The following is a 25762-nucleotide window of genomic DNA, read 5'->3' as shown; positions in this document are numbered from 1 at the left end:
ATCAACCCCTCTCTGGGCTGATCTCTGGGGACTGTGGGGACCCCTCTGTGGCAGGCCTATGACCACGTTTCCTTTCTCGCACGGCCGAGCTGTGTTGGGAGGCAGGTAGCTAAGAGAGAAGAGTAGACAGCCCTAAATGCTAGATGCTCCATTCCTGTGAGCCTGCTGCCTCCACAGGGAGAGGTGTTCTGAAGGGATGAACTCCTGAAGGAACCAGCCCCAGTATGTGCCTTGGTTCATTCAGTGCCTGAACCGTGAGAGCCTGGGGGAACGGCTCGCCTGGTGGTACCGCTGATACCCCTCCGACGCGGCCGGGAGCAGCAGCAGGTGGCTCAGAGAATCCTTCTGGCAGAGAGCCATGGCCTCCTTGTAATTTATCTTCTCTTTAGTGACAGGGTCAATGAGATCTTTTTCATAGTTGGACTCATCCTGGAGCCTATTTGCCAGGTTGCTCGTTATCATCCCTGTCTGGACAGCTTCTAGCACAGGAATGCGACCAGTTTTCTTGGGATCGATGAGCCCTCCAGTTAGATGCTGGACTTGCAGGTAGGGGAAAGCGCTCTCCTTGGTCATCCAACCCTTCTGAACTGCTTCCCCCACAGACAGCCTTCGCTTGGTCACTGGGTCCTCAATGCCTGTGAAAGCTTTCTGGGCATTGAGGAGTCTCTGCATGTAGGTCCTGTCAATCAGCCCCCTCTCAATCGCCTTATGGACTGAGAACCGGTCCCTGGAAATGAGGTCTATGATGCCCCCCGTGGCAGCCTGGGCTTCCAGGAGCTTCTGAGCTGTCATGGGATCGAGCAGCTTCTTTGCAACAGCAGTTTTGATGTTGTACTTGGTGTTGGTGGTGGTGTCGTACACCCCAGCGATGGGGGATGTGTCATCACATATGCCCTTCTGTGAGGCTGGGGGGAAGAAGGTTTGGGCTTGGTGGGTGGTGGGTGATGTGAGTGGGGATTTGGAGATGATGGAGCCAATTGAGAGGGATGAGGGAGGCTTGGTTTCCCCAGCCACCAGCAAGGCAAATTCAGAGATGGGAATCTTGCCATCCCGATACAGTTGGTACTCCTCCTTTGTGATCCTCCTCAGCCTTAGTGCATCATCGATGGAATACTGCTTCCCACTTTTCTTGTCAAGGAGAAGTGAGATCTCCCCATTTGGGCCCAAGGTGGTGACTTCCTCCCAGTCACACTCCAGCTCCTGCAGCTGGATGTACTGGCCTCTGTCTATGATACCTCGCTTGTAGGCTTCATAAGGGGACATGTCCTTCCCTGTGTCAGGGTCCAAGATAGAGATCTTGGTAGAGAGGTTGGTCTCTCTCATCTGGGTCTCATGATTGATTTCTTCACGGTTGACCTTTGACTGGAGATCCCGAATTAACCTCTCCTTGTTGTAGATGTGGTCCTTCTCCCTAAGGATGTCTGCCTCCAGCAGGGAAACCTCATGTTCCAGCTGCTTCTTCTTCTGCCTGTCATTCTCAGTCCGCTGGCTGAGCAGTTTGGATTCCTCACGAAGGAAGAGAACTTTCTGCTGCTTCTGCCTCTCCAGCTCCCGCAGTTCACTCTCCAAGTTGGCTCTCTCCTGGATGGCCAGGTTCCTGGCTTTCTGCAGCTCCGTCTCTTCACGAGCCCATGTCCTCTTCATGCCTTCAGCTCTCTCGATCTTCTCCCGGAGCCGCCGTACCTCCTCTTCTACCTTTTGCTTGGCCCCCCTCTCCCTGCTCAGCAGCTCCCAGATGCGTGCACGTTCACTCTCCAGTGCTCTGTCTTTTTCCACTCGAATCACCTCCTTGTAGATGGTCTTCTCCTGGGATTTTGTTTTCTGCAGGACATCGACTTGCACCTGCAGGTTCTTGCATTCTCTCTGCAAGTTCAGCACCTCCATCTTCTCCCGGTCCAGCTCCAAGCGCAGGTTGCTGGCAGATTGTTCCAGGACTGGATCCTTCTCCAGCTTGACCACTTCTTCCATAATGATCTTTTCCTGCACTGGGGCTGGGCTCTCCTCCAGCTCCTTTATTCTCAGTGTAATTTGTCTCATCTCCTTCTCCAGTGCAAGCCTCTTGCTTCGATCCTCCTGAAAGTTGAGCAACTTCTCTTGCTCTTCCACCAGCACACGAACCTGCTGCACGTCACGTTCCAGGCGACGCCTGTTGCTCACCTCCTCATCCAGACTACGTCTCAGCCTGCTGTGCTCATCTCGGAGCTTTGGATCCTTTTGGGTCAGTATCACCTCTTGAACAACCACTTTCTCCTCTGGCTTCCGCCTCTCCAGCAGCATGTATTTGTTCTGCAGGTCATAGATGGCATCCTCTGCAGCTCTCCTCTTCTGGGACATGTTACGCACCTCCTGACGCAGGCGATCGGCTTCTTTTTCCAAGAGTGGATCATTCTCATATCGAATGACTTCCTTGTTGACCAGCTTGGTTTCCACCTTGGATCTCTCCCTCCTCCATTCATCCCTTTCCCCCTGCAGCCTAATGAGCTGCTCCTGGGTCCTGCCGTTGGTGTTCACAAGTTCATTGAGCTGCTCTTTCAGCCTATCAATTTCTCTGAGAATCTCTGGACTTTTTTCATGTTTCACCACCTCCTCTATGACCTCCTTAAACTCCACCTCTGGTTTTTGTGACCTGAGGACTTTGAGCTCTGCTAAGGCCTCTTCCACTTCGCTGTCAATCTTTGTCCTTTTCAGAGTGACTTCCTGCAGTTCCCTTTTCAGGTGTGCAATCTGCCGCTCTGTTTCAGGGTCCACCATGAAGATCTCGTTGACCCTCTCTTTTACCTCTATCCTGGGCTTTTGCTTCTCTGCGATGCTGTACTGGGTCTGCAGCTCTCCCAGCTCACCTGTCAGCATCAAGTTTTTGCTCCTCTCTTCTTCAATCAGAGTTTTCAGCTTGGAAGTCTCTTTCAATAACTCTGGGTCCTGCTCTACCTGTTTCACCTCCTTCACAATAATTTTGGGTTCTGCTGTTTCAATCAGTCTTTCCACCTCCTCAATCTTGTTCTTCACTTTCACTATTGCTTCTTCTGCAGACTTCCTTTTGAAGGATTCATCATCGATTTGTAACTGCAGGGTCCTAACAGACTTCAGCATTTCTGGGTTTTTCTCCAGCTTGATGAGCTCCTTCACCACCACTTTCTCTCGGATGTTGGGCTGCTTTCGCTCCAGCATGTGCAGCTCCCTCTTAAGCTGCTCAAGTTCAGAAGCAGCAGCCAAGCTTTCCTCCTGGAGATGCTTGATCTCCTGATGAAGACTGGCTGCTTGGCCATCCAGGCTTGGATCCTTCTCAATTTTTGTAATCTCTTTGGTAAGGAGCTGGGCAGGAGCGACCTTCTTCTCGCTCTCCATCTGGGCAAGCTTACGGCTCATCACATCAATGTCCTCTTGCAGGCTCTGCCTCTTTTTGCCTTCCTCTTCAATCTGCTGTACCATCCTAGACAGGTTGCTCTCCACCTGTGGGTCTCTGTAGTATTCAATCACCTCTTTTTCTTCCACTCTTTCAATGGGCTTCTGAGTTTTTAACATCAGTAGCTTGTTTCTGTGTTCCTCCAGGTCCTCTTCAATCCTGGCCACTTTCCTCCTTTCCTCCTCCAGCTGCAGTTTCAACCCCTCAGATTCCCTGCTTGTTTTCATTTTATTTTCAGCTTTCTGGGTTTGCTCATGTACAGCTTCAATGTCCTCATGCACTTCCTTCTGCAAAGTAAAAAATAAAAAATAATTTAAAAAAAAGGCAGGCAAACCAAGCCACTCTTTTAAGGTGACTCAGAGATCTTTTAAATGACATGGCATAGTGGGAGAAAAAAGTGGCACAGAATCCTCAGGCAGTTTTCAAATAAGGCTGTTTGTAAATGGAAAGTGAGGGCACAATCCCATCATCTCAAGCAACTGACTTGGTGGTGTGGGAAATGAATTTTTAGAAATTGGGTCTTCCCCTTCAGATGGAGGTGCTGCAGCAGCCCACAAAGGTGCTTTGTGCTGCCTTCTTGTATCTTCAGCCAAGGGAGAGCATCACAGCCAGTCCCCAGCTTAATCTCTTGTGTTTCCTGAACCCACGGAAAGTCACCCAGTTCTGAAATCTTTCCTACAGGTAGTTCAAACCTTAGAAAGGTACAAAAGTCCTGTTGCTTTGAAGTGTTTCCAGAAGGTTGTGACCACTAAATTCCAGCTACACCCACAAACAAATCTGAAATTCTCAGTCTGTGATGGTCGATTAGCTATGGCTGAGAACTGGACTTAAAAGCCCTAATATTTTTTTTTTTTCCCAACCATAAACTACAGCTTCAGTAATAAGCCAAGGGCCCCCAGAGGTGATGGGAGTCACAACCCAAGATCAGTGTCAGTGAAACTGTGGTTTCTTGTGGTCTTTTTCTCAGAGAGGTTTCCTTTCCTATCATTCCTCACACCTGGATGTGGAGACTCAGGGAGGAGTGGGGGAGCCCCAGGCTGAGCAGATTTGAACCCCAGTCTAGAGTGCCCCAGTCTTGCAGTGAGCTGTGAGCTGGTACCTTCTCAACAATCTTCTTGGCAAACTCCAGCCGGCTGAGCTGCTGTTTGTTTTCTGCTGCCAGCTCCATGTAGAGCTTGGTGACATCATTTTCCTGCAAGAGAAAGAGTGGTGAGAGTTTTGTGCCCTCACCCAGACTCTGCCACACCTCCTTTCACCTGCGCCAGTTTTGTGTATGTCACAGTTCTAGGGATGAGTGTCTTCCCATCTGACTCTTTATAGAGATACAGAGTGTGAGGATTCCTACAGGAGATCCTGTCCCTGTTATTTGAATACCTGTTAGATGCCTGCAGGCCTACACAGGGCCCAGTCTTCCAAATTCACAGATGGAGAGCAGCTGGCAAAAGCCTCAAGGCAATGCAGGAGAACTGGGGTGTAACTGGGAAGAGCTCAGAGGAGCTCTGGCTTCTTCCTCTCCCCACACACCTACCCTGTAAGTTTTATCTTCATAGAAAATGTGGTGAGGAGGCAACATCAGCAATCTCAACCAAGGTTCCAGGCACAGCCCTAATTCAGGATCTCTCACATGCTGCTTTGCCCCAGGGACAAAGGATCCCTGAGCACTCTGACTCTGGGATTAGGACCATAATCAGTGGTGGCTGTAAGAGTGGATTAAGGCCTTGCAGAGGACACTGGGGTACGGGTAATGTGCTGGAGAATGGTTTCTGTGTCTTCAGATTAACATTTTACCTGGGCCTGGATGCTTTCCTGCAGGGGGGTCACACGCAGCCTCTTGGCAGCGGAGTCGGTCAGGGAAGGGTCCAGGGAGGAGCTGTATTTGCCTGCTTCAAGCTCATAGTCCTGTTCAGAGCAGACACATGAGAATCAGGTGGGATCTCTTGGGTGAAATGCTAGGGGAGTGACAAATGGGAAAACCCATGCTTACATTGAGTGTGGACTGCACGTTCTGGGACAGCCTGACCAGGGCGTTCCTCTCGGGCTCCTTGCCCTGGATCTCCTCCACCAGCCTCTGCAGGAGACACACGTGGTGTTAAGGACACACTGAAATCCAGCTGCCCAGTAATACCCTTGCAGCCTAGAGAATCAGCTCAGCTGAGGGAATGGTGGGAACAAGAGGATTTAGGAAGAGTCTCAAGGGTTTTAGGGGATCTCAGAAGTGCTATAACTTGCCTAGGACTTCCCACACTGATTTATCACAAATAAGATAAATAGCAGCCAACGCAGAGACATCCATAACTCATTGTCTGAGCTAGTGAGCTTAGAGTCTGCTCAAGAGAGAAAAATGAAGGACTTGGATACAAAATCTCAGCCCGAGGTGCAACATTGCAGGATCTGAAAGTGTCCTCTCCATGGAGAAGATTTCTACAGATGAGGACACCAGTACTATAGATAAACCCAGCAAGGTGAGATACACCAGGTAACACCATCTGTGGGCTGCAATCCTGCAATCCTTCTCTAGTTTATTCACTGTGGTGGGGTTGCACACAACCAGGAGCTGGCTGGTAATATTTTGCATGTGCTGTTCACAAGCAAATTGCCCTATCCCTGTAAAGTTAAAGATTATTCTTGCCCTGGAACACACCTTCTGTGCCTGCAGCTTGTAATTGATCTGGCTTGGCCCATCAGTGGTTTTCACTTGGTGCTTGGGCAGGTTGTTCATCCAGAACATCAGGTTCTCATTGGAGTTTTGGAACTGCTGGTAGGTGAGGCTGATGTTCCTGAGGGTCTTCTCTCTGCCAGCACAAAAGTGGACAGGAATGTTAAGGGGAAGGGCAAAGATTCATGTGCAAGTTTCTAGGAAGGAAGACGAAAGATGAAAATATCACCACAACAAACACCAAGATAACAAGAATGAGGAGGTGACAACTGATGCCTGAGTGGGGAGCACGACTCTGGAAGCTCAAAGCCTGTGCTGTGAACAGGAAGGTGACAACTATACAGAAGGACACACCTGGTCCTCAGCATTACAGGGTCCTGCAATGAAGAACATACTCAGGGCTCTGACCCCTGCCCCAGTCCACCTTAGCTGAGAGGAGCAGAGATGCCCCCACAGGTCCTCACCGCTGATCCAGCTGGTCGGCCACGGCGTGGTAGCGATCGTTGAGGAGCTGCACCTCCCGCTTCTGCCGGGGCAGGTCGGGGCAGTACTCCTGGAAGTTGTTCTGCACAGCACTGCAGCTGTGCTCAGCATCCTTGAGCCCCCGGTTCAGCTTCAGCACACAGCCCTCCTGGGCCACCAGGTCCCGCCTCATCTTCTGCAGGGGAGAAAAAAAGACACCGGAGCTCACCCTGGGTCGGGAGTGGCTCCGTGTGGTGGAAAAATCTCTCCTCCAACCTGTGCTTTCAAAAAAAAGCTCAGAAGTCTTCTGTTGTTTGGTCTCAAGGCAGTTTATTGCAAGTTATCTAAAAGATTTTCTTCTCGAGCTGCTGTGGTTTGCTCACAGCTCAGGCAGAGGCACACACACACCCTGACATCCTCTCTGACCCCAACTGCTTCTTCTCTCCCCGCCAGGGCTGCTGCTGTCTTTTATATGGGACATTACATGTTACATGGTTACAGTTTTTCCCCAATGCCTATTACCTATATTAAATGGTGCTTTTCTATCTTTTATATGGTACATTACATGTTACATGTTTACAGTTTTTCCCAAATATCTTCTACCTACATTAAATGGTGATTTTCTCTTCTAAATCAATCTGTGAGTGCCAACATCACCAAGAACATGGAGGTAAGGAAGGAGAAAGAGGAAGGACAGGGCAGGCCCAAATCCCTCCATCTTAAAACCTCTGACCCTATGTACAAAACCAAAACCCCCCCGTACAACACTCAAAAATTCTTCCCTCTACTTTGTGACTACTTCTGTTATAATATCTAAACTTTTGTGACTTCTTGTTCTTCTTGCAAGGTTGGTAAATTCCATGGTTCAAATCCAAAATCACAGCTGTTTCCAGCTGCCTGCCAGGGTCTCAGATGCTTCTGACCTGGGCCTGGAACATCCAAAAATGTCTGAGGGACATCTTGAGTTCTGACAACCTTGTGTTTGCATCAGTCAGAGCAGCACCAAACACCCTCCCTGACGTGTCACTGTCTGGGCAGCACTGGGGGCTGGTCAGGCTCTCTGAGTGAGGTGGAAGAGGTGGAGCAGTGAGGCTTATTCACCAGGGAAGCTGGGAAGCAATGTGGCACCGAGAAGTTTTGGGGAAGGCAAAACATCAGGTCACTGTGGGTGCCAAGGATGGGGCAAGGAGATTGGGAGCAGGAAAGACTGGGGAGAGGCGTGAGGCAGAGCAACAGGGATTAGATGCTAAGGGGGTCATGATGCATTTTAGGGACTGCAAAGTGAGGGAACAGGGTGTTTTGCTGTTTAGTGAGAGCAGGTCAGCCTGCAACACCAACATTAAACATTCAAGGAAAAAGTCCTCAAAAATATTTCATTGCTGGTGCCTCAAGGTGCTCAAATAAATCCACTTCCTCCCACACTGGTCCCTGAGCTCAGGGATCCCCCCCTTAATGAGAAGCCTGATGTTCCCCTACCTGCAGGTCATTGGCCCGATCCTGCAGGGCATTGGGGGATGCAGGAATGATGCTGTCCTGAGCCAGCTTGGCCTCAAACGTGCTGACAATCTTGTCTGTGTTCTCAATCTGAGTCTCCAGGTTCAGGGCAGCCTTAGCCCTGGGAAAGGGGAAAATGAAGGACGAGGTTAGCTACAGAAACCCCACGCTTCTTCTTTTCTCCCTTTGATGTTTAACCTTACTTAAAATTAGAGCTTCTGCAATATGTCAGAGAACAAGCAAGGTGCACTCACACCCCTGTCATGCTGCTCACAAGTCAGATGTGTTGCAGTTCACCACACAGCAGGGCTGGGGCACACACCATTGTGGTGTATTTTCCACAGTGAGGGGATCTCCTCACGAATTACACACAGGAACTCCTTCAGAGGAGTCCTTTGATGATGGATGGGAGGTTTCCAGCCTGTGCTGGACCTCAGCCAACACTCATATAGATCAAAAGCATTTCCTGTCATGCTTCTGTGTTGGCACACCTGTGCAAGGACACTTCCTTCCCTCATCCCCATCACTCACTTCTCGTTGTACAGGCTGGAGAGCATATTGACATCGTTGTATTTGCTCCTGAGGGCATTCAGTGTGACAGGGAGCTGGGAGGCTGAGGTGCTGCTGGGTTTCTTGGAAAGGTAGGTCTCACACTCCTTCTGCAAGGCATCCTTGGCTGCCCCCAGGTTCTCAAGTTTCTTTGTTGTTTCCTGGCACACCAGATGGAAGCACAATCACCCAACACAGCCATAGCAGTGCTGCTGTGGAAATGTGTTTCCCTCAGGGGTGGATTTGGCTGTGGGGCTCAGGGTGTGGTGCCCCTCTCATAAGGAGGTGCCCCTTGGGGCACAGCCCATCCAGACTGTGTCTGTCTGGCAGTGGCAGGGTGTGGGAAAGAGATCCACACAGGCAGATGGAAAAAACCTACCTGCCTGAGCCCATCCTGCTGCCAGAGCCAGATAAATACCCACAGATGAAGATGTAACAAGCTGAAATACTGCAAACCCAGACCTTGACCCAGAGGAAAGGAGGGGGGCTTCAGGGCACTGACAATGTCTCACTGACATTTACGAGTCTGTACTTCCCATCAGGTGAGACAAAGCTGGCCCTTGGATTAATTCCCTTTATTCCTTAGTCTTTTTGTTACAGACTCGAGTGTAGGGTGACAGCATTCCCAGGACTGGCACCTGGACCACAGCTCTGAAATGAATGGACCCTCTTGTTCCAGAGCCAAGGGAAGGGCTTGCATTTCCTGAGAGTTTCACTTAGTCCCATTTCAAGGGTTCAAGCCAGCCTGAAACCCTTAAATCTGCAGTGTGGTTTTCTCCTTTGGAGCACCAGCTGTCCTCTCCAGTGTTATTTCCACGTTGTCCTGCTTTGGGCCAAGGACACAGAGCTACCAAACTGCTCCAGCTCACCTGCTGCTGCTTGATCCTCCTGCCAAGGTCATCTGTAGGGTCGCTGTAGTTCACAGGAGACCTCACTCGGTTCAAGACCTCCTTTTCTACCTGGACCAGGTCCTTGCCAACACGATCCAGGCTGCTGAGGAGCCGGTCAGCTTGGGGATCATCCTGGACTGCTGGAGGGTTCCTGGACACAGCTGCAGTGAGACATAGCTTAGGTTAATGCCCAGGTTTTAGCTGTGCTGTGGTGAGCCACAGCTCCAAAGGAGGGACGAAGCCATGTGCAGACACATCCCTTCTCAGCTTTGCTGGGAGTCTTTGAACTGCAGCTGTGGGAATAGCACAGATAACCCAGGGCTGGGATTTAGCCACCCTCTCATCCCACAGCCCCCAGCTAGGGAAGACAACTGCAAGGGACCTAGATTACAAAGCAGGTTTAATTAAGGTTTCTGTATATACACATCCCCCTGAAATCCTAAATACCCTCCAGCTGTTGATGGAGCTCAGAGGCTTGAGAAGGGCAGCAGACTTTAGGTGAACTGCTGAGACAGGAGTCAGGTTATCCTGCCAGCTGTTCTTGGCCATGGAGGAGAAGGCATCCTCCCACAGGGACCTCTGCAAGTGTCTGTGTGTGAGCTGCAGGTGCTCGGCCCACCCTGGGTGGGTGCTTTGTTTCCAGAGCTGCCTCTGGAGAGGGCTGGACTCTCCAGGTGACAAACCTTGCTGGCTGGGCTGCACCTGCTCCTTTTGGCTGCGTCTCAGGGTGCCCTGAACCGCTGCTCGCTTCTGCTTCACCGTGTTCAGCTCCCCTTCCAACCTGTGAGCAGAGAAAGGCATCAGCAGCCAGGAAGGGACACGGCACTGACAGAGCCCTGCACAGCAGCAGCAGCTCCATGGCTGTGCTGGGGAGGTGTCCCCAAAGGCAAGGCAAGGTGTCCTCACAGGCTGGGAGCCTGCAGCCTGTCATAACTCAGAGATGTCCCTTAGGAAAGGGACCAGCAGCAAGAGCAGCTGAGTTCTCTCAAGGAAGTCGATCTTTCCAACTCTCAGCAGAAGCTATCAAAGCTGGAAATGTGTTTCATACGGTTGCAGTGCTTTGCAGCCTTGCAGGAAGCAAGTACAAGTGGCTGCTGCACTAGAAATGCCATGTCTCACTTGTAAGGATGGTTCCTGCCTCATGAAATTAGGGCTGGGATCTGCCAGAGCTGGAAGGACCAAAAAATATTTCTGGGTGAGAAAAGACTCATGGAACCAGAAGGAGGGGGAGCAGGAAGGGCCAGGCTGGTTCTCATCCCTGCTGTGCACTGTTCCAGATAAACACTTGTGCTAAAACCAGCAATTCACAGCTTGCCTGGCTGCTGTCAGATGAGGGCTGTCCCTCTGTGCAGAGGAATTGAATTTCTGTTTTAAAACACTCCTGAAACCCATATATCCAAAGGATTCAGTAGTCTGGGATGTGTGAAGAGGGATACACACTGAGGAACACAATGAAGCAATCACACCCAAGCCCCCACTTTGGGCATGCCTCTAGAGCTCCAAGTTTGGGCTGTGGCCTTTCCTCAGCACTTGAGCAGCCCTGATTTACCCAAACACCTGGGGCCATGATTAAGGAGGCAGTGCCAAGCTCCCTGCACCACCACCCCTTCCTGTGGGAGCTGGCAGGCAGCAAAGCCACACAGAGGCTCAAGGAGCCCTGCTCAGGCTCCAGCTGGGGCTGGCTGAGAGCAGATACCACAGATAACTCTGTCCTGTTTGGCAAGTCCCAAGCTCCAGACTGATTCTGCAATGAATTTAGTCAAACCTATGCAAGTCACATGTTTGGGTGAAGAAATCAAGCCTGACTGCCAGAAAACTCATTGATAGTGAGGTCTGTGCAGTGTGCAGGGAGGTTGAGGAATGGTAGACACCTGGATAAGATACCTGGGTGCAGGAAAAATCCCTCTCCAGGAGAGATTTAGCCAAGAGGCCTGTCCCCAGGTGCTGTGTCTCTGCAGTCAGGCTGGTTATGATCCAAGAGAGTCTAAATGTTTCTCTGGGTCCCTGCAGACTCACCTATTGACCTTGTCTATGGACTCAGGGTCAGGAGGAGGGATGGAGAAACAAGCAGAAGGTGCCTCCTGGACCACACCAGTGCTGCTCTGGACCACCCACATCTCCGGGTTGCTGTTGTCCTTCAGAGTGTACTTGTCCCCTCTGGTCAGCTGCACCTGGGAGGGGACACAAAACCCGGTGAAAGGCTTGGACTTCTGGCCCCAAGACAGTTCCTCACGCCACAGAGCCGAGCTCTGGAGCAACCAGGGAAGAATCCAGTTCTCTGTCCCTTCTGAGGGTGCTGCCCTCACCTCCCCAGCATCCCAGTCGCAGAGGGTGTCCAGGGTGAGGGGCTGAGAGGGACGAGTCCTGCGCAGCTTCAGGGGGCTGATCTCTTTGCTCCTTCTCTTCAGGTCAGTGATGCTCTTCTCTGCCTGCTTCAACGCCTTCTCCTCGTTCTAGACAAAGCAGGGGAGACGGTGGTTGTGGCCAGGTTTGGATAAGGAGGAAGGGGAGGGTCACACTACAGCAGGTATGCTGGGACCAGTTATCTGTCCTTGTGAGGTGGAGTCAGGGGTTTCTCCATTCTCGATCCCTCCACGTCCCTTCTTCCCCTTTCCACTGCCAACACTGCTCAGTTTCTTTTGTTCACACATCTGCCATTGAGCCTGGGTTAACCTTAGGTGAACCCACACTTTCATATCAAATATCCTGAAGGAGTTTTCCTTTTCAGAAATGGAGCTCCTGCCAGGAGGTGGCTGCATTCCAGTGTCAGAAAGTACCCAGATTCCAGCATGTTTGAGAGCCAAATGTGTTGCATACTTGGGAAGATACTATGGTAAACGTGTCCTCTCCCTCTCTCCAAGGCAAATCTTCCTTTCCTATCTGCATCTCACCCCTGAGGTCAGATTTCTTTATTCCCTCCCTTGCCCTTGGCTCATGAGAGTGCTGAGGAGATGGGAGGATCTTTCCCTGCTTGGATGCCAGGCCCTCTAATCCAAGTGTCTTATGTTGGGGACAACACACGGCTTCTCCTGCACTTCTCCTTTACTCTGAGGGTGCCCTGGGGCCTGGCTCTGTGTCACTGATGGGGACAGTGCCATCTCAGGGCAGCATGAGCAGCGTGGATCTTCTGGGCTTCCCCCTCCCTAGCACAGAGCTGGGGTGAGCTATCCCTGTAGGATGATTCCCCCACCCCTTCCCCTCTGTCATTTACTGGGGAGTTTTTAATTTTGGATTTGCCCTGAGGTCTGGCTGGTGCCACCAGCCCTGAAGGCCCCACCTCCAGCTGAAGCAGCAGATCTGACACCACCCCAGGGCTGTCTTTGTTGAATTTGCTGTATTTGGTGTCCAGGTCAGAGCTCATCTTCTTCAGGGAGCGGCTCACAGCCTCAGCATCATCCTGGAACTGCAGGTGTGGGAAGGGAAACAGTCAGGCATGGGGGGACATCACTGTCCCCAAGTCCAGTGGGGGGTCTCAGTTCTAAAAGATTCCATTTTGGGGGGCATTTCCCCAAAATATCTTTATTAGGTGCAAGCAAAGGGTCTCCCATCCTCACCCCTTTGCTGTCTCTCTTCCCAGCCTGCCCACTCTGGCCTGACCTGCAGAGCCACGACCCATGATTTTGCTTTTTACCTTCTTATAGCTCTCCACACTTTTCAGCTGGCTCTCCTGGCAAATGCAGAGATTCAGGAAATTCTGCCACTCGTTCTTCAAGGCTTCCTGGTGAGCCTGTGGTGGGACAGAGCACATCTCAGTGGGTTCCAGCTGGTCCTACCTCTCCCACCACAGGTCTCCTTTCCTCAGAAGTCCCAGAGATCAGAGGGAGAGAAGGGACAAAGCTGTGCCCAGGCACTGCCTGAGTGAGGACACCCCTTGCAAAGGACCTGGCTCACCCAGAGCAGCCATCACTTCTCAGGTGGTCTCAGCTCCAGGGGTGCTGGGGACTGAGCCCACCATAGCCTGGCACTGCATCTGCAAGCTTGGAAATCCAGCCTTGGAGGATGGGAGCTGCTTTCACGTGGGAGAAGTGACACCATGTCCCAGCTGGGCTGTGTGAGGGTGGCTGCACAGATGTGTGTGAGCACCTGAGAGAGGGCTGGTCCCAGCACAGAGATGTTGGCCCTATCTCCTGGAAGTTTTGCAAAGGATGAAGACTCTGCACTTCCCTCAGCTTCCTTGTAGGGCTGGAGCAGGCAGAAAGATGCTGCAGCACAGTGTGGAAGGAAGGAGTAACACAACTGCAGGGAGAGGTGAAGGAGCCTCCTCTGACCCACCACCCGAGGCACAGAAACACTCTCATTGTCCCACGGGGCTGGGGAGAGACCCCCTCTCCCTACCTGGATTGGTTTGATGGCTGGGTGCTTCAGCTCCATCATCCTGTCCCCATCGTCCTGAAGGTGGTTCACAAACTCCTCCTGGCTGAGCAGATCATTGGACTTGAAATCCTGGAGGGGAAAAGAAACTTTCTGACCTTGGGAGCACGCAGGGAGCACAGAGTGCTCTCCTGGGGCACCAAAGATAGCAGAGATAAGGCTCCCAAAGCACAGACATCCTTGCTTGTTTGTTTTTGAAAACAGAAGGGGCTAGGCAGAGCTAAAACAAATTAGACACATGTGGGCCCCAGAAAATGTTGCCCTGATTTTTAAAAGTGTTAGGTTTTTTTTTTTCTAGTTCTTTTGAAAGTTTTAAAGTTCTCATAAAACTTCTTTAGCCTTCTGATAATGTTTACATATTTGAGAGTCAGAGTTCCCACACAATTTCATATATAAATAGAATAGTTTACATATTTCTCTGTGGGTGGAGAGAAATGACTGATTGATCTTTGGACCAGTGTGGTTGGAGAGGTGGTAATTCCATCCTCCAATCCACAGGAATTCTTTGGAATTCTATAAATACCAGATGTTTGAATAAAACTAGGTATTTTTCTCTTTTGAACTTACCAAGCTTCTGTGTACTCATTTAATGTCCAATAACGAGAAGAAAGCATCAGGGCTTTTGTTCAAAGAGCATTTTCCTATGCAATTATCCCTCTCCTTTTCTGTGTCCCAGCACACGGCAGGCACTGAGGCTGATGTGCCTTCCCTTCTCTCTCCATGGAAAGCTCTGCAATGTCTGATCCCACGTGCCAGCTCAGGGGACCGAGGGGTCACACAGAGCAGCTCGTTCCCAATTCCAGCATGGCTCTGGCATGGCTCTTCCCCTCTCTTTTGGAAAGCCTCATGCTCAGGGCTGCTGGAGGAGGCTGGGATGCAGCCTGCAGATCCTGGCCAGCCTTGGCCAGCCTTTCCTGGCCACGCTGCCACCCCTGAGGGCTCACCTCGTACTCCCGGCGCACGCTCTGCACATCCATCATCTGGTCACTCCAGTCCTGCTTCAGGATCTTGGTCTGCTGCTCTGTCAGGTAGCTCAGCTCCTTGGTGCAGCCCTGCAGGTGGTGGTAGAGGCTGCCAAGGCTCTGCCCTCGCCAGATGGAAGCTTTCTGCCCACACACAGGACAGATAGTGTCAGTGCTCAGCCTGGAGAGTCCCCTTCCCCTCCTCCTCTTCCTCCCCAGGACCACACTCCTGTTGCACATCCAGCAGGAGGTTCCCAGAAACCTTGGTGAGAAATCTGCTACCACTGGTCTTATCTGATGGGGCTGCTGTTCCCTTTCCCTCCTCACAGACAAGATATGTTTGTCTAACCAGAATCCCAGGTGTGGGCTGGTGCCTGGGGCAGTCTCAGAGCTGGCCCAGCTCTGCTGTATTTCTCACAAATCCCATTTTCAGCATCAGCTTCATGGGCCTAGCTGGGTAAACCCAGGACTTTCTTCCTGGCCACCTCTTTGCTCTGGCTGCTCATTTCCTCTCTGGAGCCCTTGTTTGGGATCAGGGCAAGCCTCCACATTTGCAACCCTGATTTGGAGCAGTGTGTGGGCTGGGCTGGAGTTCCTGGTGCCTCCTGGTCCCTGTGCTCACGGGCACAGAGGAAACTGCAGGTCCATGAGCATGAAGTGGAGAGACATGGATCTCACCCTCAGCACTGCCCCAAGGACAGCAAGAGTTCTTTCAGTTTACACTCATCCCAAGCAGGGAAGGAACTGGGAGATGATATGAGGGACACAACCCTACTGTGCAAGCCCAGGGGTGGCTCCTGTTCTGAACTGGGCGTTCCCTGCCCATCAGGGATGGTGCTCCTCTGCTGTAAGACCCCATCTGCACACAAAACCACTGAGAACCTTACCAGCAAGTCCTTGTACTGGCTTTTTAAATCTGCCACATCCTGGGTTACAACACAGCCAAGACCAAGGAGTTGAACAAAAAAAAAAAAAAAAAAAAAAAAAAAAAAAAAAAAAAAAAGAGAGAGATAAATATAAGCTGTTAGCAAAACATGTGGTGGATGCTGATGAACTGATTTGTGGAATGTGCTTTAGGCTTTAGAAACCATCCAGGAGCCACCTCGGTGGCCTCCCCTGCCCACTGCAGAACAAAGGTGGACATTCACCATGAGGAGGAGCAGGTGGGACACACGGCCAGCAGTGCCAGGGCCAGCAGGGTCCCAGGGGAGGGACGGGACAGGACAGGAGGGGACGGAGGGGCCTTACCCCGGAGCGCAGGTTCTTGATCTGGAGCCCGTAGGCCTCGATCTCCTTCTGGAGGATGTTGTGCTCAGCTATTTGCTTCTCCAGCTCCGACATGCCGGGGCCGTACTGCCCTGCATTGACTTGTTTCTGTGCAAAAGGAGTCAGGGCAGACACTAAAGCAAAAGGCTTCATTGCAGGGAGAAACCCCAGGCAGGGCATGGAAAGATCTGGTATCTGATAGCGGCCCAGGAGGAAGGGAGGGGATTTTTTTTTTTGGTTGTCGTTTCCCATTATTGCTGCTGGTTGCCATTTCCCCAGCCATACACGGGGCAAAGATAACCACACCACATCACCTGGGGTTACCGACCTGAGCTGAGCCACCCCTGCCCATGGTGACGTGCATGGGATGCACTTCATTACCACGCAGCTTTCAGGGGATCCAAACTGGCTCCAGGCTGAGAACTCCACACACCCAAACCTTGCAGTGTGAAACCCTGAAAGGCAGGGCTGTAAAATCCTAGGAGACATCCCCTTCTCCATCCCTTCATCCCACAGCGGGACTCTCCACCTGATCCCACCTCTGGTAACTCTTTATCTGAAGAGGTTAATTCAGAGGGTGCTCCAGAGGGTTTGAAGAGGTAGAAGGAGAGTCTTTCTTCAAGTCAGAATAATTATTATTTATACACTATTATTATATTATAGTACTTATATTTTTAAATATTATTTCTATTTATGTATATTCTTTTTATTTTATACTATTATTTTATATTTTTATATTATTATTTTTATATTATTACTGAATTATTCCCACCATGTCCAACATCCCAGCATTATGCTGAACATGCATATTATTTTTATATTATTATTTTTATATTACTATATTTTTCATATTATTACTGAATTAGTCCCACCACCTCCAACATCCCTGTATTATGCTGAACATGCATGTATTCATTTTTATTTAGATAATTTATATTTATTGTTTTATATTATTATTTTACATTATTATTGTATTATTTATATTATTTCTATTTATGTATGCTATTTTAATTTTATATTATTATTTTACATTTTTATATTATTATTTTTATATTATTACTGAATTATTCCCATCACCTCCAACATCCCAGCATTATGCTGAACATGCATATTATTTTTATATTATTATATTTTATTATTTTATTACTGAATTATTCCCACCACCTCCAAAAATCCCTGCATTATGCTGAACATGCATGTATTAATTTTCATTTAGATATGTATATTTATTATTTTACATTACTATTTATATTTATTTATATTATTTCTATTTATGTATATTATTTTTATTTTATATTATTATTTCATCTTTTTATATTATTCTTTTTATATTATTACTGAATTATTCCCACCACCTCCAACATCCCTGAGCACGCAGTGGCTGGCACAGCCCTACAGACAACACCACCATTATGTGGCCTGGCAGGAGATGGGAGGTAGCACCCAAAGCCAGCTGCTGTTACCATCTTCTGGTCCAGGATCCTGGCCCAGTCCACCCTGGGCCCCAGCTCGGGGATGTCCAGCTGCTCGTAGCGGGCCCGGTACTCGGCGCAGAGCTGCGTCACACGCTCATGGAGCTGCTGGATGCTGCCAGGGGAGAGGCACAGGGCCCTGCGTCACTCAGGATGCAGGAGAACCACGGTGGAGCCCAAATTTCACCCGCAAGCAGACACCCAGTGGTGTCTTGCTGTCTCCTTCAGCAGTGTCCAGCACTTGTCCTGCTGTTCTCCATCTCCAGGGATGGCTCAGGAATTTCTGCCTGGAGGATGCTGCAGGGAGGTCCCCTCCCAACTGGGAAACTTCCCTCCCAGTTTCTACATAGAAGGGCTGGAAGTGAAGGGGAGCAAAGCACCAGAAGCCAGCTGAAGCTCTTCTCCCACTCCAACACACACTTCTGGCTCTGTGCTTGCCCCAAATTAAAGGTATTTATTTTATGGAAGGCAGAGGAAAAGAATTTGCCCTGATAGTGGGGCCACATTTTAGCTCTGCGTTTTTCTATTACCTTTTATAAGGGCTCCCAAAAGACTGGGGCCTCTTGGGCAATCACTCTGGCATCCACCCTGCATACCAATACCTTTATAATAGATTGGCAGAAAAAAAAAAAAAAAATAAGGCTAAACTCTGTGGGAAGAAGAGTGAAACTACCACTCATGGCAAGGACTGGTCCTCTGTGTCCTGAGGAGGTTCCCAATTGCTCAGTGCCCTCATCACACCTCTCCCCACACTGTACTCACTCTTTCTCTATCTCAAGAGCCTGTGGGTGTTTCAGCCTCTTGGCACGGTCCACATCCAGGAAGAGATCCTTCAGCAGGATCTCAGCTTCCTTCAAGTTCCTTGCATTCTCTGCCTGGAACTCAAAAGCCTTGTTCTTCTGGTGATTGCTGGAATCCTGGAGGCCGGGAAGACAGAGGAGAAAGCCCGGTTGGACCACACAGACCTCACAACCCTTTCCTTGGCCAACACTGAGCTCCAGATCCTCCTAAGAACAGCCCCAGAGGAGTGCTGGTGCCCGGCCCCCTCCCTGCCAGGGGCTTTGCCATCAGCCTGGGCTGTGCAAAGCCTGAGGCACTGAGCAGAAAGGAGCTGGGAGGTCTCGGGATGCAGCCCCAGGGTTGGGAGACTCTGTGGGGCATCTGCTCCTCCCCTCCTCGAGCCAGCCCCCAGACCTGCAGCAGCACGCACACAGCAGGCACCTGAGTGCTGGAGTCCTGGGTGCTGAGAGTTTTGGGCTTTCTGTGCTGGCAGGCACTGACCACTGTCACCCTGAGTAAGATTTTCTAAAGCTTTCTGAGTTTATGTTCTTGTAACAAACTTTCCCACACACTTTCTGTAAATAACTTAATGTTTTTACAACCATCATAGAGGCGGAGAAATTTGATAGACTTAAGTAGCTTGTCCAGTGTCGTTAGAGAAGTGACACTTTCACTCTCCAATCCACTGTCACCTTTAGAAAACTATAAAGCTAGAATCAGAAAATAAACTTGCTTTTTTACCTTTACAATAACAACAACTCACATAATACTTTCTCATGTCCTGTAATGACAGACCCCCAAGAGAACACTGCATTTGACCTGAGGCCGTGGAGAAGCTTCCAAAATGGAATGATAGAGCTGGGATTGGGGGTGTGGAGTTTGAATAGAAGTGTGTGATATCACAGGGTGGGAAACTTAGAGTTTAAGGTCTTAGAATATAGTAATATATAGAGAGCAAGATGGAGGTTTTAGGGTGGAGGCTGCTCCTTCTTCTTCATAGGTTTGGGTGGTGTCCTAGACACTGCATTTCTAGGCAAATCTTTCACCTCCCACCACCCCCTGCCACGAGTGACCTGCTTGAGTCTGGACTGAGTCTCCAGGATGTCCTTCTCCACCTGGTCAGCATTTGTCTGCATGCGGGAGATGAGCACGGCCAGCTCGTTTGTGGAGGACCTGGGAGAGGGAACAGCAAAGCAGATGGGTGACTAAAGCAAAGCTCACCCCCTCCACCCCTGCCCAGGACCCTCCCCTAGGTCTGGTCCTTCAACCCATGCCCCCATGACCACTGGGTCTCTCAGGAAAGAGCCTGAGCTGTGGCCAAGGGCATGGACACACACACGTGGTCAGTGCCTGCTGCTGCCCTCAGCCAGAGCTGCTGTTTTCTGAGTCTGCTGCTGGGATTTTGTCACCACCCAGCCCCTCTGCACAACTCCTTGCTGCAGGTGCTCAAAACTTTGCGTGGATTTAAAAAAAACATCAGAGGGGACAAAACAACAGGGGGGAAAAAAAGGGATAAAACCTGCTGTAGGGTTCCCAAAAGCACCAGTCTGGGGTTGGAAGACCCAAAGCCACAGACAGCTGGAGGCCAGGGGAGCACCCTGCAGAGGCAGCACAACGTGCTCACCCTGTTTGGGGGTTCTTCCCTGGCACAGTGGCCCTCCAGCCCCACCCAGAGCTGCCATCTGTTCCATGTGGAGCTCTCACTGCAGAGCCCAGTGCCACCCCGAGCCCGGGCTGCAGGAGACAAGGACTTGCTATGGAGACCACAAGCCCCTCTGGGTGCTGTAGGGTGTTGTGGTGTTTCCAGAGCTTGGGGAACAGCATGAAGCTGAGTTAGGGCAGGTTTAGGTTGGATGTCAGGAAAAGGTTTTGTACCCAGAGGATGCTCAGGCACTGAACAGGCTCCCAGGGAAGTGGTCACAGCACTGAGCCTGTCTAAGCTCAAGGGGTGTTTGGACAATGCTCTCAGCACATGGTGGGATTTTTGGGGTGTCCTGCACAGGGCCAGGAGTTGGACTCGATGATCCTGATGGATCCCTTCCAACTCAGGATAGCCTGTGATTCCCAAACTCCAGTTTCCCAAGGCATGGCACACCTACCAGCCCTCCTCGCCCCATTCCCTACTGCTGTCACCTCAGTGCCACCACACAACCAAAGGTGCCATCACAGCCCTTGTCCCACCAGCACCCTTGGGAATGAGCACCCCAGCTGGAACAGCTGGATCCAAAGCCTCAGCCAGGCACGGGATGGTTCCCAAGGCTCCCTGCAGACAAGGAAGCACAAACCTGGGTGCCACCTTTGTCCCCATGTCCTGGTCCCAACAGCATCTGCCCCTGGGGACACTGCCAGCCCTGCCCTGCAGGCAGGGAGAGCACAGCACTGCCAGGACGGGCAGGAGGGTGTGGAGGGACAGCAGCACCGGGATGGAGCCTCGGAATGCTGCTGGTGGGACAAAGTGCAGCAGAGGCTGAGGGCACGGCGTGCTGGTGCTGGCAGCTGACAGTGGGAGGAAAGAGTGAGCAGCAACCATGGGACATCAGCGCGGTCAGCTGGAGTGGGGGACACTTCTCCAGGGCAGGTTGGTGCCTCTTTGGTGGAAGAAGGTGGTAGGAGAAAGGTGATGTCCTGCAGCTGAGCCACCACATCTGCCCTTTAGCCACGTGCTTTCCTTCCAGCCCCCTGAATCCACAAAGGATGGGGGATATTACTCCCTTAAGGGCTCTGCCATTGCTCCAGCTGTCCCACGGTTCATTCCAAAGGCTGGAGCTGATGCTGGGATGTTCATTTATTGCAGCCCCAAGTGACTGTAGTGTGGCAGGGAGTGCTGTGGCCATCCCAAGCCAAACCCACACTGAGCACAGCCCGTGTGGCTCCAGAGCAGGCACAGCCCCAGCGCTCCTGCTCACCTTTCCCCAGCTCCTCCCTTGTTTTTCATTTCCCAAGCGTGGGCCTGCAGAAAGCAGCTCTCAGCTGCCCCCGGGTTTGGGGCTGGCACATCTCTGGCCATGCCTGGAACACTCATCAGAGAGGCAAAAGGGAACAGCAATTCTGCTTCTGCAGGGCCTCACCCCGGGGACTGCAGAGCCCAAGCAGCACATCCATCTGTGGGTCTCAGATTCAGTCAAAGAAAGAAACTGAGAGTTCCTAGCCAAGCAAAAGCCTGGGAAAGAGCTGGGAAAGAATGTAAATAATCCTTTATCTCTCTTGTTTTTCACATTGTTTATAGTTAAATTCTATCACTGTGCATCAAGCACTCTACACCAATGCTGTTAGTTGTTTTCACTTCAGAACCAATGGATTTGATCCTTGCAAAGCTCTGTATAAAAGAGCAGTGTATTTTGAATAAATGGGAATTTTGCTCTCAGGAATTGGTCCTCATGAAGCTCTGTATAAAAGAGCAGTGTATTTTGAATAAATCAGAGTTTTACTCTCAGCAGCCTTCTGAGTCAGAGTGTTCTCATTCCCGTCCTGCCTCGACAGCAACATCCATCACCACCAAAGCAGCATTCCCTGCTACAACCCGCGCTCTACATCCCGTTCATCGTCCCTCCTGCCCTTTCCCGTGTAAACTGCAGCGCTCGGGGAGATGCTCAGGGAGGGTGGGAGCGGCACAGGGCTCGGTCCCCGCCGACCTGAGCGAGCAGCGGGCTGGCAGCTCTCGGGTCCCCCCTCCCCAGGAGCTTACACAACCTCCCACTCATCCCTGACACGCCCGGAATGAGGTGGTGTCCCATGAGCAAATACTCGAGCACCACCCAGATTTCCTGCCCGGGCTCCCTGCGCAGGGAGGAGATGCGAGTGAGTCACGGGCGCGGCTGGCCGCTGTCCCGGGGGACCGAGCCTCTCCCGGAGCTCCGGGAACGTCCCCCGGCAGCTCTGCCCGAATCCCGCTCCTGCCCGCAGAGCCTGGATGGGGAGTCCTGCGATGAGCCCGTCCCAGTTTGTCTTGTGGCTGTGGACAGCTCTGTTCTGCTCCAAGAGGGGAGAAGTGAGGATCCATCCTTCCCAGGGATGGTAGATCAACAAAATCCTGTTTATTCCTACTGGAAACACTGGGGCGCTCCATCCCTTAGTTCCCGAGGTTGGGCACAGCAATCTGCTTTAAGCCACAACAAAATTAAGGACAGAAAAGGTGTCACCAACCTCGTGGTCACAGGGACTCAGCCCATCCCATCCTGTGCTGCACGGAGCACCTGAGGCTGAAGGTCAGGATGCTGCTGCCAACAGCCTGGTTTTCAGGGAAGTGGGGATGATTCCTGGAGAACATCATCTCAGGGCTGTGCTGAGAAGAATCTGTGCAAACACCCACCCACACAGCCCGTGGTGAAAGGGATGCATCCCTACCCCTCCTCGGGATGTCCCCCTGCCCACCCCTGCTGCCCCTGGGCAGGAGCTCTCAGCCAGGGCTGGGCCCTGCATTTCAGGGTGAACATGCTGACATTTGGGCTGCAGAGAGGCAGCCTGGCATCAGGTGGGATACAGGCAGCCACGAGCTCATGTTGGACACCCCTCAGCCCCCCAAATTCGGGTCCAACCCCACACACAGAGCAGGGCACAGCCACAGCCCCGGGATGGCTGTGGGCAAGGCTGGGCCAAGCTCCTCCTGCTCAGGAGCCAGGGCAGCCTCCTCCCTAGGGCACCTCATGCCTAGGAGAGGCACAGCACAATTATCATCATTATTAATTGGTTCATTTCTCCTGCCACTTTCTGCCTCCTGGTCAGTCCAGCTGCACAGAGGGGATGGTGTCTCCCAGCAGCAGCAGGACTGTCCCCACTCCTGTTCCTCCTGCCAGGGCACTGGGGCAGCACCACAGCTCCAGCCACTGCAGTCCCTGACCCCTCTGTCCCTTCCTGTGCTTTATGGCCACAGGGCCCAAAGCTGGGTCTGCTCTCCCCGATACACGCAGAATTCCTGGCACATTTTGATTTGCCAGCAGATCCCAGCAGCCCAGCCCTGACCCCTGCCAGTTCTGGGTTTGTGCCTGACCCCCTGCCTGTCCCCAGGGGCCACACTGCTCCAGACTGACTGGGGAGCAGCAGAGGGAGATGGTGGGAAAAGCAGCAATCCCAGGAGACACTTAAATCCCAGGAGATGACTTGCCATCCACCTCCTTTGCCAGAATCACACCCAGGCACAGCCAGTCCAGCCAGATCCAATTCAATTCCACATTCCCAAGAGTTTTCCCTTTCAGCCCCTCAGTGCCTCCACCTCGGGCACAAACCTCTGCTGCTGCTGCAACCACCAAGGTGAGACAGCCCTGGCAGGAGGCTCAACTCCACAGCCCAGGGACCAAGAGCCCTCTGTGGGGGTCCACTGTGAACCCCAGAGTCAGGGAAACTCAGCTGCTGCTGAGGCTTTGGGGCCACCAAGACAAGCTGTGGGCCACCAGCATTTTCTTGGGGCCATCTGCAGGGCGTGTGCTGGTGGCTGCTCCCAGGACAACTCATCCACCTTCATTTTCTCAGCTCCTGTGGGCACTGACCAAGCCCCAGGCCATGGCCAAGCGAATGAGGCTGTGTCTGATGGTTGGTGCCTCCTGAAAGAAGCACAGCCAGCTCGGGAATTGCCGTGCTCCTGGCTGCAGCCTCCATCCTGCACAGGGAAGAGCTCTGAGGTCTTCCTGGAATGCAGCTCCAGTTATTCTGAGAGGTTCATGCTGGGGCACAGCCTGCCCAAACCCTCTGCAGGCTGCCGAGAAATCCCCAGCCTGCTTTGGGAGCTGGCTGGGGAGGTGGAGAGATTGCATTAGTAAAGCAGAATAAAGCAGAGCCCGACAGAGCTCCCGGGCTGCTGGGGAGGTGCCTCACTGCAGGCAGGCCCCAGGCAAAGCTTGGTGTTCAGAGAGCCCCCAGAGCTGCCTCTGAGGTGAGTTTGTGCATGCTCAGCTCCACTGAAGCTTCCCATGGCAGGGGTCCAGCTGCTGACATCCCCCCGGGCACCCCCAGCCTTTGAGGGGTCACCTTGTCCCCAGGCCCTGCTGCCCTGCCCGGCTCCCCCTCCCCAGAGGCTGATGGCTGGCTGGGGTTTGGCCCCCAAAACTACACATTTGGGGACCAGCACCGTGTTGTGACCACCCAGGTGTCCACACACACACACACAGAGTCCTGGAGTGCTGCTGGTGGTCCCAGGAGATGTGGCCAGCACCCTCTACACCCTGCATGTCCCCTCCTCCTCAGCACAACCCCCCTGGCTGCTTCCTCATCTTCCAACCACGCCAGGGCAGAGAATTCCCATGGAATCAACCAACAACATGCAGAATTGCTGAGGAAGGTGGAAAATAATCCTGATTTAATAAAGCAGCTGGAGGGAGGGCTGAGATGTCCCTGCAGGAGGGCTCCCTCCCAGAGGAGTCACATCTCATCCCCTCAGAACTGAGGGAACTCTTCATAGAGCCACAGAATGGTTTGGGCTGGAAGGGACCTTAAAGACATGGCCAGGGACACTTTCCACCAGACCAGGCTGTTCCAGGCAGGTCTGAAAGAGGCAAACTCAGTGACAAGACCTGGCCTGTCCCTGATGGGTTACCAGCAAACCCATCCCCACCTCTCCACCACCTGAGCATCCTCCTCCAGGGATCCCAGGGCAGCATCCCAGCAGCCTCACACAGCCAGGGAATCCCGGGATCTCAGACCCAGCTTGGGATCTGCTTCAGCACCGAGCAGACCCCGCTCCACCCAAGCACAGAGGCTGCTTTTACCCTGCTCCTACCTGCCCAAAAAGGGTTTTTCTTTGCACCTCCCTGCTCAATGACCACAACTCTGAGCACAGGGCTGAGGACAGCTCTGAACACAGCCCAGGACACTTGTGGGAAGGAACACGAAGCCCCCCAAGACCAGGACAACAGCCAGGCAGCACATTTTGGTATCAGCTCCCAGCAAACCTCAAACTTCTGCTGCTCCACGGACGGATGGCACTGAAAAACCACAGATCAGCCACCCCATGTCCTCCCCCAGGGTCACACAGCACAGCCAGAGAGAGCTCACACTTACTTGCTGGGTTTGACAGGGGAACATCTGCTGGGGGAGCTTCTGCTTGGGGAGCTTTTGCCCACCCCCTTGAACATCTTGGCCAGGTCCTGGCAGGTGTCCTGGGCTCTGCACGGCTGTGGTGGCTCCCTGCTCCTGCTCCTCTGTGTGGGGATGGAAGGACAGAGCTGCAGTAAAGAGCAGCTGCTGCGAGGCTCCTCCCCGAAGGCAGGTGAGCAGCAGCAGCAGAGATGGAGGCACCTCCAACAAATGACTCGAAAAACCAGTTTAGGGTGGAAAGAGCAGAGCCCCAGAGGGAGAACGGGAGACCTCGCCCTGGCTCCCAGAGTGCTGGGGCTCACACAGCCCAGCAGCATCTTCCCAGCAGAGGGACAGGGAGCACTTTGCAAGCAGGAAAAGCCTGGGAACACGACTTGCAGGGAGTGCACTGCAGCCACTGAAGCACATTTTAAAACATCTCCTTGCAGCAT

The 25762-nt window shown here is 52.1% G+C and overlaps 1 protein-coding gene across 1 annotated transcript; it reads right to left on the bottom strand.

Annotated features, from left to right (window-relative positions):
- Nucleotides 1–240: 240 nt before the first annotated feature.
- Nucleotides 241–25422, bottom strand: EVPL (envoplakin). Its single transcript, XM_021541697.2, has 22 exons — nucleotides 25296–25422; nucleotides 19379–19478; nucleotides 18288–18442; nucleotides 17517–17640; nucleotides 16036–16161; nucleotides 15675–15713; nucleotides 14770–14931; nucleotides 13790–13897; nucleotides 13086–13181; nucleotides 12732–12857; nucleotides 11761–11907; nucleotides 11471–11625; nucleotides 10138–10235; nucleotides 9434–9615; nucleotides 8547–8725; nucleotides 7998–8136; nucleotides 6524–6717; nucleotides 6045–6195; nucleotides 5388–5471; nucleotides 5192–5302; nucleotides 4503–4595; nucleotides 241–3690 (listed from the first exon to the last, which is right to left on the bottom strand). The coding sequence occupies exons 1-22, from the start codon at nucleotides 25367–25369 to the stop codon at nucleotides 241–243; spliced, it is 6093 nt and encodes a 2030-aa protein (XP_021397372.2). The 5' UTR covers nucleotides 25370–25422.
- Nucleotides 25423–25762: the final 340 nt, after the last annotated feature.

Source organism: Lonchura striata, chromosome 19 (assembly GCF_046129695.1).
Source record: "Lonchura striata isolate bLonStr1 chromosome 19, bLonStr1.mat, whole genome shotgun sequence".
NCBI lineage: Eukaryota > Metazoa > Chordata > Aves > Passeriformes > Estrildidae > Lonchura > Lonchura striata.
Note: the sequence above shows the minus strand (reverse complement) of the source record. Positions and strands in the feature narration are given on the sequence as shown.

Coding starts and splice junctions, on each gene's coding strand:
- EVPL (XM_021541697.2), bottom strand. CDS start 25,369: ATGTTCAAGGGGGTGGGCAAAAGCTCCCCAAGCAGAAGCTCCCCCAGC. Junction 6,718..7,997: donor ATCGGGCCAATGACCTGCAG/GTAGGGGAACAT, acceptor TCTCCCCTGCAG/AAGATGAGGCGGGACCTGGT. Junction 3,691..4,502: donor CCAAGAAGATTGTTGAGAAG/GTACCAGCTCAC, acceptor TTTACTTTGCAG/AAGGAAGTGCATGAGGACAT.